The sequence below is a fragment of the Staurois parvus genome, unplaced genomic scaffold (genome assembly GCF_062004578.1).
Source record: "Staurois parvus isolate SC_StPar_1 unplaced genomic scaffold, SC_StPar_1.0 ptg002987l, whole genome shotgun sequence".
Taxonomy (NCBI): domain Eukaryota; kingdom Metazoa; phylum Chordata; class Amphibia; order Anura; family Ranidae; genus Staurois; species Staurois parvus.
In genome coordinates, this window is record NW_028320783.1 from 112,300 (window position 1) to 127,618 (window position 15,319).

The 15,319-nt window shown below is 46.3% G+C and overlaps 1 protein-coding gene across 1 annotated transcript in view; it reads right to left on the reverse strand.

Annotated features, from left to right (window-relative positions):
* LOC149428751 (sodium/hydrogen exchanger 2-like) overlaps window positions 1-15,319 on the reverse strand; it is a 90,447-nt gene that overhangs the window by 68,251 nt on the left and 6,877 nt on the right. The window contains exons 2-3 of the mRNA XM_089667049.1: window positions 8,527-8,987; window positions 709-959 (exon numbers count right to left, since the gene is read on the reverse strand). Of these exons, the coding sequence (XP_089523175.1) occupies window positions 709-959; window positions 8,527-8,987 (712 nt within the window). The remainder of the gene's footprint in view (window positions 1-708; window positions 960-8,526; window positions 8,988-15,319) is intronic.

Here is a 15,319-nt window from a genome sequence, read left to right on the forward strand (position 1 = left end):
TTTTACAGGACAACCACGCCTAGGGAGAGTAGCAACAGTGCTAAACTTTCTCCATTTGTAGACAGTCTGTCTTACCGTGGACACATGAACATCAAGGCTTTGGAGATACTTTTGTAACCCTTTCCAGCTTCATGCAAGTCAACAATTATTGATCGTAGGTCTTCTGATAGCTCTTTTCTGCGAGGCATGGTTCACATCAGACAGTGCTTCTTGAAACCAGTAAACCCAAAACAGGTGTGTGTTTTTTAAGGGCAGGACAGCTGTCAGCAACGCATCCAATACCATCACACTGATTGGAGTCAAGGTTGGCTCACTCCTGGCTCCAATTAGCTCTGGGAGAAGTCATTAAGCTAGGGCCTCACATACATTTTCCTCCCTGCACTGTGAATGTTTACATGTTATGTGCAATTAAACCATGGCAACATCTAATGTTTGTGTAGTATTATGTTCAGCAGACTGTGTTCTTCTATTGTTGTGACTTAGATGACGTTCAGAGCACATTTTATGCCCAATTCATGCAAAACTCCACGTAATCCCAAGGGGTTCACATACTTTTTCTTGCAACTGTGTATATATATATTGAAATATATTGAATACGGCCAAAATTGTAGTATTTCAAATATACGGCAATATATTTGGGAAGAATATTTTTAAATATATTTTTCTTCCATGTGGGTAGTGCAGAGATATAATGGGGATCTCGCTTACGCCATGATGCCGGAAAGGTGGAAAATCTCGGCGGTCAGGTACGCCAGGTAACTGTACAGGAAGACAAAAAGCGGCTCGATGACACGGATGTGCTCTGTGAATTTTGTTGTCAGCGCCGCCAAGAAGCCAAATACGAGTCCAATCAGAACTCCTCCAACACCCACTAGAAAGATCGCCCCAACGCCGGCGATGACGTCCGATGGCCGAATATCCGACATTTTACTGAAGGCTTCACACAGCTTATATAGAACCTGCAGGGAAGATGTATTGTCGTTATATTTATCATACATTATATTACATTACGTTATATATCACATTTTATTATGTCCTATATGGAAGAGAAATATATTTCCAATGTATTAAGAAAAAAAAATTATACATGCGACATATATTTAAAATATATTGGCCTACGCCAATATATTTTAACATGTATTCCAAAAATGTAAATTAAAATTTATTTTCCAAAGGTATATATTTAAAAATATATTTTTTTAAATATATTTTCCAGATATTTTTGAACACCAAAAAAAAATGCATTTAAGCATTAAAAATATAATCGGCCTATGCGAATATATTTTAACATGTATTCCAAAAATGTAAATTAAAATTTATTTTCCAAGGGTATATATTTAAAAATATTTTTTTTTTAAATACATTTTCCAGATATTTTTGAACATCTAAAAAAAATGCATTTAAACATATATTTTTAAATATACTTGTAAAACGCATTCCAAAAAAGTCATTTAAATGTATTTTCCAAAGACATATATTATGAAAATATATTTTTTAAAAATATTCTTCAGATTTTATTAACAGATAAAAAAGTAATTTCAACATATATTTTTACATATATTCATAAATGCATTCCAAAATACACTTTGAAAAATATTTCCCAAATATGTTCACAAATATATTTTTTAAATATATTGAATACGCCCAAAATTGTAGTATTTGAAATAGATGTCAATATATTTGAGAAGAATATATTAAGAATGTATTTTTAAAATATATATAAAATATGTTTTTCTTCCACGTGGGGTTGTATTGTACTGAGCAGAGAAATGGCCCCGAGCACTTAAAAGTCATGTGAAAAAGTAAGTACCCCCCCCCCCCCCCCCCATGGAAACTGTGGACTTTTTCATCATATTTGAATGGCAAAAGAATCAGATCTTCCTTGATATAGTGCCGACAGTTAGAGGTGATATATTTGGACGAATAAAACATAAAACGTACACAATGTATTCATTCTCATATTGTAAACGAACAAAAAAAAAAAATTATCAAATGGAAAAAGTAAGTACACCCCCAACATTTAGAATCTGGGATTTCAGATTAAGTGTCGATGGTAGAACCTCCTCAGATATACTAGTATGAAGGTCAAGGCTGCTGTTAGAATCCACGGGGCCCCATGCAGCCAATCTGACAGGGCCCCCTCCCCCCCCAAAAAAAACCAAAACTGTTTACTATGCTTCAGTTATGAATGACCAAGTGAGTGATTGGTATTGATCACTCATTGTGTCCATTCAGGAAAGGAAGTGGGTGGTCAATGTGAAGTATTTACTGGACCCTCCCCCACTCTCCATCCTGAAGGATCCTACTGTGTGCTTGCAGTTGCTGGTAGGAAGGAGAGGAGGGAAGCCTGCAGCACTGCGGGGGGTGGGGGCACACAGGGTGGCCTGGTAGGAAACATATGGTGCACAGGTAGGGTGATGTGTGCAGTAGGGGGGGGGGGTAAATTACTGGAACCGATCCCCTGTAGGGCTCTCTCTGCAGCAGCTAAAAGCCAGCGGCACGGAAGGGAGAGCAAGCCAGCTTTCAGCTGCTACAGAAAGAGCGAAACAAGGGGTCGGTTCCAGTAATTTTCCCCGTCATACCGATCACCCTCCCTGCCCACATCATATTTACCGAGCTGCCTGGGCCCCCCTGCTGGCCTGAGCCCCGTACAGGAGGACTGGTGGTACCCCCTTATACAGGTAGTCCTATTTATATCTTAGACATATCTGGGGTCGGGCGTCCTCTTTGCTATTGACATGTGTGGTGTCATCATGCCAAGATCACTGGAGCTCTCCATGGCCCTCAAAAAGAAAGTTTCAGATGCCCATGAGGCCGAGGGTAAGGGACTTCTTACCAACATTTTTTTTAAATCAATCATTCCAGGTAAGGAACATAATCCTCCAGCGACATAGACTTCAAAACTTCAAACTACCACCAATTTCCCCAGGACTGGTTGGCCCAGCAAATTTAACCCAAGAGCCTGACCATCTGATGTTAAAAGACATCTCAAATAGCCCCAAAATTCCAATTCAGGATGTTCCAGTAACTCTGAGGTCCAAAAAAGAACACTAGAGGAAGATTATAGATTGCCATTGGAGATACAGATGAAGACCAAACCAGGGGCGGACTGACCATTCGAGCACCGCCCGAGGGCCCTGGGTCACTAGGGGGCCCCATGAGATGCCCCTGGTACCTTTCATTGGATTTTTCATAGGCTTTTTTGGGTGTGGGCAAGGACACAGGGGCCCCATGATACCCTATTTCCCGGGGGCCCCATGAGTTGTCAGTCCGCCCCTGGACCAAACCTTCTGGAACAATGTGCTGAAGACTAATCCAAAAATGATAGAGGAGTTTGGTCGCAGTAGACATGTTTGTCGTAAACAGTGAACAGTATTTCAGGAGAAGAACCTCATACTAAATGTGAAGCATGGTGGTGGAAATGTTATGGTTTGGAGCTGCTATGCTGCTTCAGGGCCTGGAGAGCTCATAGTCATTGAGTCAGCGATACATTCTGCATCATATCCACGTGCTTGATGAGAATGTGAGGCCATCTGACCAAAGGTTGAGGTGAAACCAGAAATGAGTCAACACACTAGCAAACCCAAGGAGTTGGGAGCGATGGAAACAGCACACTTGGAGTAGATACTGATGGAAGCCATAAATAATGGTAATACCAAAGCCAAATCCAATAAGTCCAGTAAGGAGCTATTAAAAGATATGGAAAGTCCTATAAGTCCATCAACTTGGGCAGGCTCATCCCTGGAGCAAGAAGCAGGCTCTAACAGGGAAAAAAAAAAGATAAGGGAGAGCGCCTCTAAGTGTAGACTTAAACAGAAGTTTTATTAAACCTCGCCAATGGCCAGTCACATGGTAGGAGAGAATTGAAGGCTCTTCATAGTAAATCCGGGACTTGGTTGCTTGCCTCTAGGAAGAGAAATGCCACAAGTGGTCCATCTATCCAGTTGTAAGAAGGGAGGAAGCTTGAGAAGCATGCTTGGAAACACGTTGTGTCCTCCGGTGACGCCATTAGACCAGCGCGACGGTCCAGGTGTGTCCTGCCTTCTCTTTGGATGATGGATGGTTTCCCGGTCAGCTGTGTGGCAGTTCTCTCCCTAGAGAGGAGCGATCAAGTCCCGGATTTATTATGATGAGCCTTCTGTTCTCTCCTACCAGGTGAGTGGCCATTTGTGAGTTCTGATAAAACTTCTGTTTAAGTCTACAAATGGGGGAGCTTTACCTAGTTGTTTTTTCACACTAGCAAACCCACCAAGGAATGACTCAACAGCAAGAAATGGAGGGTGATGGATTGTTCTAGCCCAGGGGTCTGCAACCTTTAAGACATAAAGAGCCACTTGGACCCATTTCCGAGAGGGAAAAAAAGACTGGGAGCCGCAAAACCATTGCAACATTTAAAACAAATCCGACACTGCATATATTGCAAAAAACGCTCTGGTCATGAAGGGGGTTTAAGGGCCCAGTAAGCAAAGGGTTAATCAGGGCCACAGTGTATCGTCATAATCACAATCATAGCCTTAGGTCAGTGGTGGGCAACCTTTTTTTTCGACTGAGCCAAATCTCGCCAAAACCACGATTGAAATTTATTTTGAGAGAAACATTTTTAAAACTGAAAATACATCCCCCATATAGTAATTCATCCCCCATATAGTAATTCATCCCCCATATAGTAAATTATCCCCCATATAGTAATTCATCCCCCCATATAGTAATCCATCCCCCATATAGTAATCCATCCCCCATATAGTAATTCATCCCCCATATAGTAATTCATCCCCCCTATAGTAATTCATCCCCCCTATAGTAATTCATCCCCCATATAGTAATTCATCCCCCATATAGTAATTCATCCCCCATATAGTAATTCATCCCCCCTATAGTAATTCATCCCCCCTATAGTAATTCATCCCCCATATTGTGTCAATTCACTTACCTTTGCTCCGCGCGTTCCTCTCGCTGGGTTCCTGCGCCGTTCTGGTCTTCAGGGCGGACTGTGAGAGGAGAAGAGTTCGTCACGCTGCCCCGCCTACATCCGGGCTGCCCCGCCTACATCCTGACAGCCAATGTTTGCCAGCGGGCGCCCGGCACACAGAAGATCTGCATTAAAAGAGCCGCGGCTTGCCGACCCTATTGCCTGTCACCTGGTGGGCAGTGTGCTCCGGAGCCGCAGGAAAGGTGAAAAAGAGCCGCATGCGGCTCCGGAGCCGCGGGTTGCTGACACCCGTTCTAGTCAAACTCTGATTTGATTCCCATCGACATATTGTTGGGGGGGAAGGTTGGTTGAAATGGGCAGCTCATGGAAGGAAAACCAAAATAATCTTCAGCTGAAAGCAGCGGTCTAACACTTCACTGAGTCAATGTCAGGGGCTGCTGGACAATTATACAAAGTGCCTACATGGGGGAGCAATATCAGCTTCTACTTACTTTTTCCACACTACACTACAGCATCTATTGATATTTTCGTTGAATGACTGATTGAAAAGAAGAACTCCCCTTCAAGTATATTTCCCATTTATCTGTGGTGGTGGTCAGTGAGGAGAATGCTTCTTACATTGGGGATCAGTGGGATCAAAGCTTAAAAATCAAGATTAAAATCAAGAGTTGAGTTGAGTTTATACTGGTATACTGGCAGATATCTCAGGTTCACCTCCAGGACTCCACGGTATCTGAAGAGTATACTGGCAGATATCTCAAGTTCATCCCCGGACTCCCTGGTATCTGGGGGGTATACTGGCAGATATCTCAGATTCACCCCCGAACTCCCCAGTATCTGGGGGGTATACTGGCAGATAACTCAGGTTCACCCCTGGACTCCCTGGTATCTGGGGGGTATACTGGCAGATAACTCAGGTTCACCCCCGGACTCCCTGGTATCTGGGGGGTATACTGGCAGATAACTCAGGTTCACCCCCAGACTCCCCGCTATCTGGGGGTATACTGGCAGATATCTCAGGTTCACCCCCGGACTCCCCGCTATCTGGGGGTATACTGTGCAGATAACTCAGGTTCTCCCCCAGACTCCCCGGTATCTGGGGGTATACTGGCAGATAACTCAGGTTCACCCCCAGACTCCCCGCTATCTGGGGGTATACTGGCAGATATCTCAGGTTCACCCCCGGACTCCCCGCTATCTGGGGGTATACTGTGCAGATAACTCAGGTTCTCCCCCAGACTCCCCGGTATCTGGGGGGTATACTGGCAGATATCTCAGGTTCACCCCCAGACTCCACGCTGTCTGGGGGTATACTGGAAAGTCTCAGGTTCACCCCCGGACTCCCCGCTATCTGAGGGGTATACTGGCAGATATCTCAGGTTCACCCCCAGACTCCACGCTGTCTGGGGGTATACTGGAAAGTCTCAGGTTCACCCCCGGACTCCCCGCTATCTGAGGGGTATACTGGCAGATATCTCAAGTTCACCCCCAGACTCCCTGGTATCTGGGGGGTATACTGGCAGATATCTCAAGTTCACCCCCAGACTCCCTGGTATGTGGGGGGTATACTGGCAGATATCGCAGGATCACCCCCGACTCCCTGGTATCTGGGGGGTATAATGGCAGATATCTCAGGTTCACCCCCGGACTCCCCGCTGTCTGGGGGTATACTGGAAAGTCTCAGGTTCACCCCCGGACTCCCCGCTATCTGGGGGGTATACTGGCAGATCTCAGGTTCACCCCCGGACTCCCTGGTATCTGGGGGGTATACTGGCAGATATCTCAGGTTCTCCCCCGGACTCCCCACTATCTGGGGGGTATACTGGCAGATATCTCAGGTTCTCCCCCGGACTCCCCACTATCTGGGGGGTATACTGGCAGATATCTCAGGTTCACCCCCGGACTCCCTGCTATCTGGGGGGTATACTGGCGGATAACTCAGGTTCACCCCGGACTCCCCACTATCTGGGGGGTATACTGGCAGATATCTCAGGTTCACCCCAGACAAACTCCCCTTCAAGTATATTCCCATTTATCTGTGGTGGTCAATGAGAATGCTTCTTACATTGGGGATCAGTGGGATCAAAGCTTAAAAAAATCAACAGTTGAGTTTACAGCTGAGAGTCCCCATTGGCTCCATGTTGTTGGCTCTGACAAGTGACCCCATCCTTGGAACTATGGTAAGCAGGTACTATCGTGTGAGAGATCAATCTGACACTACAGGAGGAACATCTAGTAATCATTGAAGGAACATTGGTTGAGATAGGCTGGTATGTACCAGGAACAGCATGGCCCTCCCCGGACTCCCTGGTATCTGGAGGGTATACTGGCAGATATCTTAGGGCCACTCCTGAACCCCCTGGTATCTGGGGGGGTATATTAGCAGATATCTCAGGTTCTCCCCCAGACTCCCCGGTATCTGGGGGTATACTGGCAGATAGCTCAGGTTCATCCCCGGACTCCCCTGTATCTGGGGGGTATACTGGCAGATATCTCAAGTTCACCCCCGGACTCCCCGGTATCTGGGGGGTATACTGGCAGATAGCTCAGGTTCACCCCCAGACTCCCTGGTATCTGAGGGGTATACTGGCAGATATCTTAGGTTCACCTCCAGGACTCCACAGTATCTGAAGAGTATACTGGCAGATATCTCAGATTCACCCCCGAACTCCCCAGTATCTGGGGGGTATACTGGCAGATAACTCAGGTTCACCCCCGGACTCCCTGGTATCTGGGGGGTATACTGGCAGATAACTCAGGTTCACCCCCGGACTCCCTGGTATCTGGGGGGTATACTGGCAGATAACTCAGGTTCACCCCCTGACTCCCCGCTATCTGGGGGGTATACTGGCAGATAATTCAGGTTCACCCCCAGACTCCCCGCTATCTGGGGGGTACACTGGCAGATAACTCAGGTTCACCCCCAGACTCCCCGCTATCTGGGGGTATACTGGCAGATAACTCAGGTTCTCCCCCAGACTCCCTGGTATCTGGGGGGTATACTGGCAGATATCTCAGGTTCACCCCCAGACTCCCCCGTACCTGGGGGGTATACTGGCAGATATCTCAGGTTCACCCCCAGACTCCCCCGTACCTGGGGGGTATACTGGCAGATATCTCAGGTTCACCCCCGGACTCCCCGCTATCTGGGGGGTATAATAGCAGATATCTGAGGTTCACCCCCGGACTCCCTGCTATCTGGGGGGTATACTGGCAGATAACTCAGGCTCACCCCCGGACTCCCTGCTATCGGGGGGTATACTGGCAGATATCTCAGGTTCACCCCCGGACTCCCCGGTATCTGGGGGGTATACTGGCAGATATCTCAGGTTCACCCCCGGACTCCCCGGTATCTGGGGGGTATACTGGCAGATATCTCAGGTTCACCCCCGGACTCCCCGGTATCTGGGGGGTATACTGGCAGATATCTCAGGTTCACCCCCGGACTCCCCGGTATCTGGGGGGTATACTGGCAGATATCTCAGGTTCACCTCCGGACTCCCTGCTATCGGGGGGTATACTGGCAGATATCTCAGGTTCACCCCCAAACTCCCCGGAATTTGGGGGGAATTTTTGCAGATATCTCAGAGGCTCACCACAGTCACGGCGTCATTCAGCAGAGATTCCCCGAACACCAGGATGTAGAGCTTCTCATTCACGTGAATCTCCTCAAACACGGACAGGACGGCCACGGGGTCGACGGCGGAGATGAGGCTCCCGAACCAGAGATGATGGAGCAGGGAGATGTTCTGCAGACCCAGAGCCTCCACCTGGCCCACGCCGTACAGAGAGAAGCCGATACCACCCACGTTCCAGAGGGTCCCCAGCACCGCATAACACATGATGGGGCCCATGTTCTCAAAGAAGGGCCGGATGGGCAGGAAATATCCGGCATCCAGGACAATGGGAGGCAGCAGGTAGAGGAAGAAGACATCGCTGTTCATGACTGGAGCCTGCTTGTCCACCGCAATGATGATCCCGCCCATAACCAGGCCCACGATGACCAGGACACAGCTCTCCGGCACCACCGTGGTCACCCGGCGTGACAAATGAAAGCCTGCCAGAAAAAAGAACACATCGCTAAAGCATCGACTTTCTGAGGATGGAAGTTTGCCACGTTCCCCACCACCTAGTCGTTCTTCCCCACATTTCACAGTCTTTACAGCTGAACTCCAGGCAAACAGCTAAACGCACACATTGCAGAGCTGCTGACCTGACAAAGGATTTGTATGTGTCCATCCAGTCATGATATTTACTCAGCTCTGTCACACAGCATAGCCCTGTTTGGCCAGGGAGGGGACTTGAGTTTCTCCTGCTCCTGTCACACGTACAGGTCCCAGCCAGCAGACACTGAAAGGAGAAGCAGAAGACTGACAAGCTTCTCTCTCCATCACTCTGCTCTCTCCTCCTGTCAGCACGCTCCTACCACTGCAGTACATGTGCTGCTTCTCCATCTTCCATTCTGAGCTCTGCTGTATAACCACTTGCCCTCTGCCCCATAGCAGAAGTACTGCTGCACGGTGGCAGGGCTGTGCAAAATCAAGTATATATATACAGTCATGGCCGAAATTGTTGGCACCCTTGATATTTCTCCAGGAAATCATGTATTTCTCACGAAACGTATTGCATTAACACATGTTTTGCTATACACATGTTTATTCCCTTTGTGTGTATTGGGACAAAACAAAAAAAGGGAGGAAAGAAAGCAAATTCGACATAATGTCACACAAACCTCCAAAAATGGGCTGGACAAAAGTATTGGCACCCTTTCACAACTGCGGATAAATAAGAATGTTACAAGCATGTGATGCTCCTGTAAACTCACCTGGGGCAAGTAACAGGTGTGGGCAATATAGAAATCACACCTGAAAGCAGATAAAAAGGAGAGACGTTCACTTAACCTTTGCATTGTGTGTCTGTCTGTGCCACACTAAGCATGGACAACAGAAAGAGGAGACGAGAACTGTCTGAGGACCTGAGAACCAAAATTGTGGCAAAATATCAACAATCTCAAGGTTACAAGTCCATCTCCAGAGAACTAGATTTGCCTTTGTCCACAGTGCGCAACATTATCAAGAAGTTTGCAACCCATGGCACTGTAGCTAATCTCCCTGGTCGTGGACGGATGAGGAAAATTGATGAAAGATTGCAACGCAGAATAGTCCGGATGGTGGATAAGCAGCCCCAAACATGTTCCAAAGACATTCAAGCTGTCCTGCAGGCTCAGGGAGCATCAGTGTCAGCGCGAACTATCCGTCGACATTTAAATGAAATGAAACGCTATGGCAGGAGACCCAGGAGGACCCCACTGCTGACACAGAGACATAAAAAAGCAAGACTACAGTTTGCCAAAATGTACTTGAGTAAGCCAAAAGCCTTCTGGGAAAACGTCTTGTGGACAGATGAGACCAAGATAGAGCTTTTCGGTAAAGCACATCATTCTACTGTTTACCGAAAACGGAATGAGGCCTACAAAGAACAAAACACAGTACCTACGGTAAAATATGGTGGAGGTTCAATGATGTTTTGGGGTTGTTTTGCTGCCTCTGGCACTGGGTGCCTTGACTGTGTGCAAGGCATCATGAAATCTGAGGATTACCAAAGGATTTTGGGTCGCACTGTAGGGCCCAGTGTCAGAAAGCTGGGTTTGCGTCCAAGATCCTGGGTCTTCCAGCAGGACAATGACCCCAAACATACGTCAAAAAGCACTCAGAAATGGATGGCAAAGAAGCGCTGGAGAGTTCTGAAGTGGCCAGCAATGAGCCCAGATCTAAATCCCATTGAACACCTGTGGAGAGATCTTAAAATTGCTGTTGGGAAAAGGTGTCCTTCCAATAAGAGAGACCTGGAGCTGTTTGCAAAGGAAGAGTGGTCCAAAATTCCGGGTGAGAGGTGTCAGAAGCTTATTGATGGTTATAGGAAGCGACTGATTTCAGTTATGTTTTCCAAAGGGTGTGCAACCAAATATTAAGTTAAGGGTGCCAATACTTTTGTCCAGCCCATTTTTGGGGTTTTGTGTGACATTATGTCATATTTGCTTTTCTGCCTCTGTTTTATATTTGTTCCAATACATACAAAGGGAATAAACATGTGTATAGCAAAACATGTGTTAATGCAATACCTTTTTTGTGTGAAATACTTGATTTTCAGGAAAAATATCAAGGGTGCCAACAATTTCGGCCATGACTGTATATATATATATATATATATATATATATATATATATATATATATATATATATATATATATTTACTTCTTTATTATTTATCGCAGCTGCTATTGGCGGCTAGAGATGTCAATCACACACACATATATATACAGTGGGGCAAAAAAGTATTTAGTCCCCACCAATGGTACAAGTTCTCCCACTTACAGAGATGAGAGAGGCCTGTAATTGGCATCATAGGGAGACCTCAACTATGAGAGACAAAATGAGAAAACAAATCCAGACAATCCCATTGGCTGATCTGGAAAGAATTTATTTGCAAATTATGGTGGAAAATAAGTATTTGGTCACCTACAAACAAGCAAGATTTCTGGCTCTCACAGACCTGGACCTTCTTCTTTAAGAGGCTCCTCTGTCCTGCACTCATTACCTGTATCAATGGCACCGGTTTGAACTTGTTATCAGTATAAAAGACACCTGTCCACAACCTCAAACAGTCACACTCCAAACTCCACTATGGTGAAGACCAAAGAGCTGTCGAAGGACACCAGAAACAACATTGTAGACCTGCACCAGGCTGGGAAGACTGAATCTGCAATAGGCAAGCAGCTTGGTGTGAACAAATCAACTGTGGGAGCAATAATTAGAAAATGGAAGACATACAAGACCACTGATAATCTCCCTCCATCTGGGGCTCCACGCAAGATCTCACCCCGTGGGGTCAAAATAATCACAAGAACGGTGAGCAAAAATCCCAGGACCACACGGGGGGACCTAGTGAATGACCTGCAGAGAGCTGGGACCAACGTAACAAAGACTACCATCAGTAACACACTACGCCGCCAGGGACTCAGATCCTGCAGTGCCAGACGTGTCCCCCTGCTTAGGCCAGTACATGTCCGGGGCCCGTCTGAAGTTTGCTAGAGAACATTTGGATGATCCAGAAGAGGATTGGGAGAATGTCATATGGTCAGATGAAACCAAAATAGAACTGTTTGGTAGAAACACAACTCGTCGTGTTTGGAGGAGAGAGAATGCTGAGTTGCAACCAAAGAACACCATACCTACTGTGAAGCATGGGGGTGGCAACATCATGCTTTGGGGCTGTTTCTCCGCAAAGGGACCAGGACGACTGATCCATGTACAGGACAGAATGAATGGGGCCATGTATCGTGAGATTTTGAGTGAAAACCTCCTTCCATCAGCAAGGGCATTGAAGATGAAACGTGGCTGGGTCTTCCAACATGACAATGATCCCAAACATACCGCCCGGGCAACGAAGGAGTGGCTTCGTAAGAAGCATTTCAGGGTCCTGGAGTGGCCTAGCCAGTCTCCAGATCTCAACCCCATAGAAAACCTTTGGAGGGAGTTGAAAGTCCGTGTTGCCCAGCGACAGCCCCAAAACATCACTGCTCTAGAGGAGATCTGCATGGAGGAGGAGATCTGCATGGAGGATGGGCCAACATACCAGCAACAGTGTGTGCCAACCTTGTGAAGACTTCCAGGAAACGTCTGACCTCTGTCATTGCCAACAAAGGATATATAACAAAGTATTGACATGAACTTTTCATATTCACCAAATACTTATTTTCCACCATAATTTGCAAATAAATTCTTTCCAGATCAGCCAATGAGATTGTCTGGATTTGTTTTCTCATTTTGTCTCTCATAGTTGAGGTCTCCCTATGATGCCAATTACAGGCCTCTCTCATCTCTGTAAGTGGGAGAACTTGTACCATTGGTGGGGACTAAATACTTTTTTGCCCCACTGTGTATATATATATATATATATATATATATATATATGTCTGTGTGTGTGATTTTGGATTTCCAGGTAGCGCCTGCCGCCCTACCTGCACTGCTATTGGCGGCTAGAGATGTCAATCACCAGGTCCCGGCCGGCCGGGGTAAAGTTGACAGGGGAGAGGTCTGTATGCAAGGGCGGACTGACCATTTGGAAACTCGGGCACTGCCCGAGGGCACAGGGTCAGTAGGGGGCCCCATGAGATGCCCCTGGTACCTTTTTCATAGGCTTTTTTTGAGTTTGGGCAAGGATACAGGGGCCCCATGATCCCCTATTGCCCAGGGGCCCCATGAGTTGTCAGTCTGCCCCTTTCTGTATGTAAACAACACAAATCTCTCCCCTGTCAGCAAGGACATGCTTCTTTGTATCTCTCTGCACAGCAGCATGTCTCCCTAGTACAAGACTCCCAGCACACAGGTACCCTTTGATCGCCCCTCATGTTAACCCCTTCCTGCCCAGTGCCATTAATACATATATTTGTTTATATTTTTACATATGTTTTGCAATAAACATGCATTTTAACATACAATATATATATTTATTGAAATATATTGAATGCGGCCAAAATTGTAGTATTTCAAATAGATATCAATATATTTGGGAAGAATATTTTTAAAATATATTTTTCTTCCATGCGGTTCACTTCCTGCCCCGGTGACACAACAGGAAGAGAAGAGATTACTTAGTGAGAGATTTCCCCTCCTACAGTTGTCACCACAGCAGGTGTCCCCGTTATAAGATTCCTCCTCCATTCCTTTTCTGGTGACCACTCAAAATGGAGAATTTCTCATTTTCAGTACGCATAACGATGGCCACCGGGACTAAAGGAGAGGATGAAAGAATTGTTGAAAAAAAAAAAATGTTTTCGTGACAAAGACGTTATTACGGTTTGTATATCTGACAGATAACATTGGATACATCTCTGGAAGTTGTTACAACGTGTCGGATTCCGGAACCATTCCGGTTTGCTGTCTCTGACCTCTCGGGGGGCCGCCATGAATTATAAATCAGATCTATTAGCGCTCTCCCCCGACCACGCTCTGTAATGGATTAAAAAGCCGTTTTCCAGCGCTTTCCGGAATTGGCCATTAGAAGGCTGACGCGGCGCCCGGTTTATAATATTTCGACTTGAAATAAACAAATTAGTTGGATCTCATGGGACAGCACAGCGGCTAAGTGGTTAGCACTTCCCCCTGGCAGCACTGGGGTTGTCGGTTCAAATCCCAACTACAGCACTACCTACCTGGAGTTTGCATGTTTTCCCTGTGCCTGCGTGGGTTTCCTCCGGGTACTCCAGTTTCCTCCCACACTCCAAAGACATGCTGGTAGGTGAATAGGCTCCTGTCTAAATTGTCCCTAGTATGTGTATGTATGACTGTGAGTTAGGGACCTTAGATTGTATGCTCCTCGGGGGCGGGGACTGATGTGAATGTACAATATATATGTAAAGTGCTGCGTAAACTGACGGCGCTATATAAGTACCGGAAATAAATAAATATCTGTTCAGGTAACAAAGGAATGGTCCCGCCCCTCTTCTGGGGTGACCTGTCAGTGCTGCGCGTGTCCCCAGGACGCTCCCCACTGTGTGCTGCCAGTTATCCTCCACAATGGGATTTAAAGGGGAACTCCGCTTTTACTTAATATATGGTAGAACAAAAAAACATTTTTATAATTTACTGTCAGCTGACTGCTTTCCTCTGATTACAAGGAGGGATGAACCGAGTGATTTCACCCAAAATGGATTTCACTGCAAAACTACAGAGGAAAGTCGACATTCTGAGCTTCTAATAAAAATTATCTCCAAAAAAAGATCATTTATTTCCTTGTTTGGTGGGGTTTTGGGTGTATTTAGGGTACTTTAGATCAGAGTCCCCAAACTTTTCAGTAAGAGGGCCACATCATTATTTCACGAACATTCGCAGGGCCCCCCTTATATCAGGATCCCCATCCTAATTTCCCTTACAGAGTTCCCCCATATATCAGCATCACTCCTAAATTAGGGTTTCCTTCACATCAGGGTCTCCTTCAGAGTCTCCTTCCATCAGCGCCCACAGAAGAATCCCTCTTACACCAATATCCCCATTCTATCAGTATCTTCATCAGAGACCCCCTTATATCGGTGTCCCCATCAAAGGTCCCCCTTACATCAGGATCCCCATCCAAATCTCCCCTACGTCACAGTCCCTATCAGAGTTCCCCCATACATCAGCACCACTCCTAAATCAGGGTCTCCCTCACATCAGGGTCTCCTTACATCAGGATCCCCTTCTGAGTCTCCTTCCATCAGCGCCCACATAAGAGTCCCTCTTACACCAATATCCCCATTCTATCAGTATCTTCATCAGAGACCCCCTTATTTTGGTGTCCCCATCAAAGTTTCCCCCTTAAGTCAAAGTCCTCATTAGAATCCCCACCTTA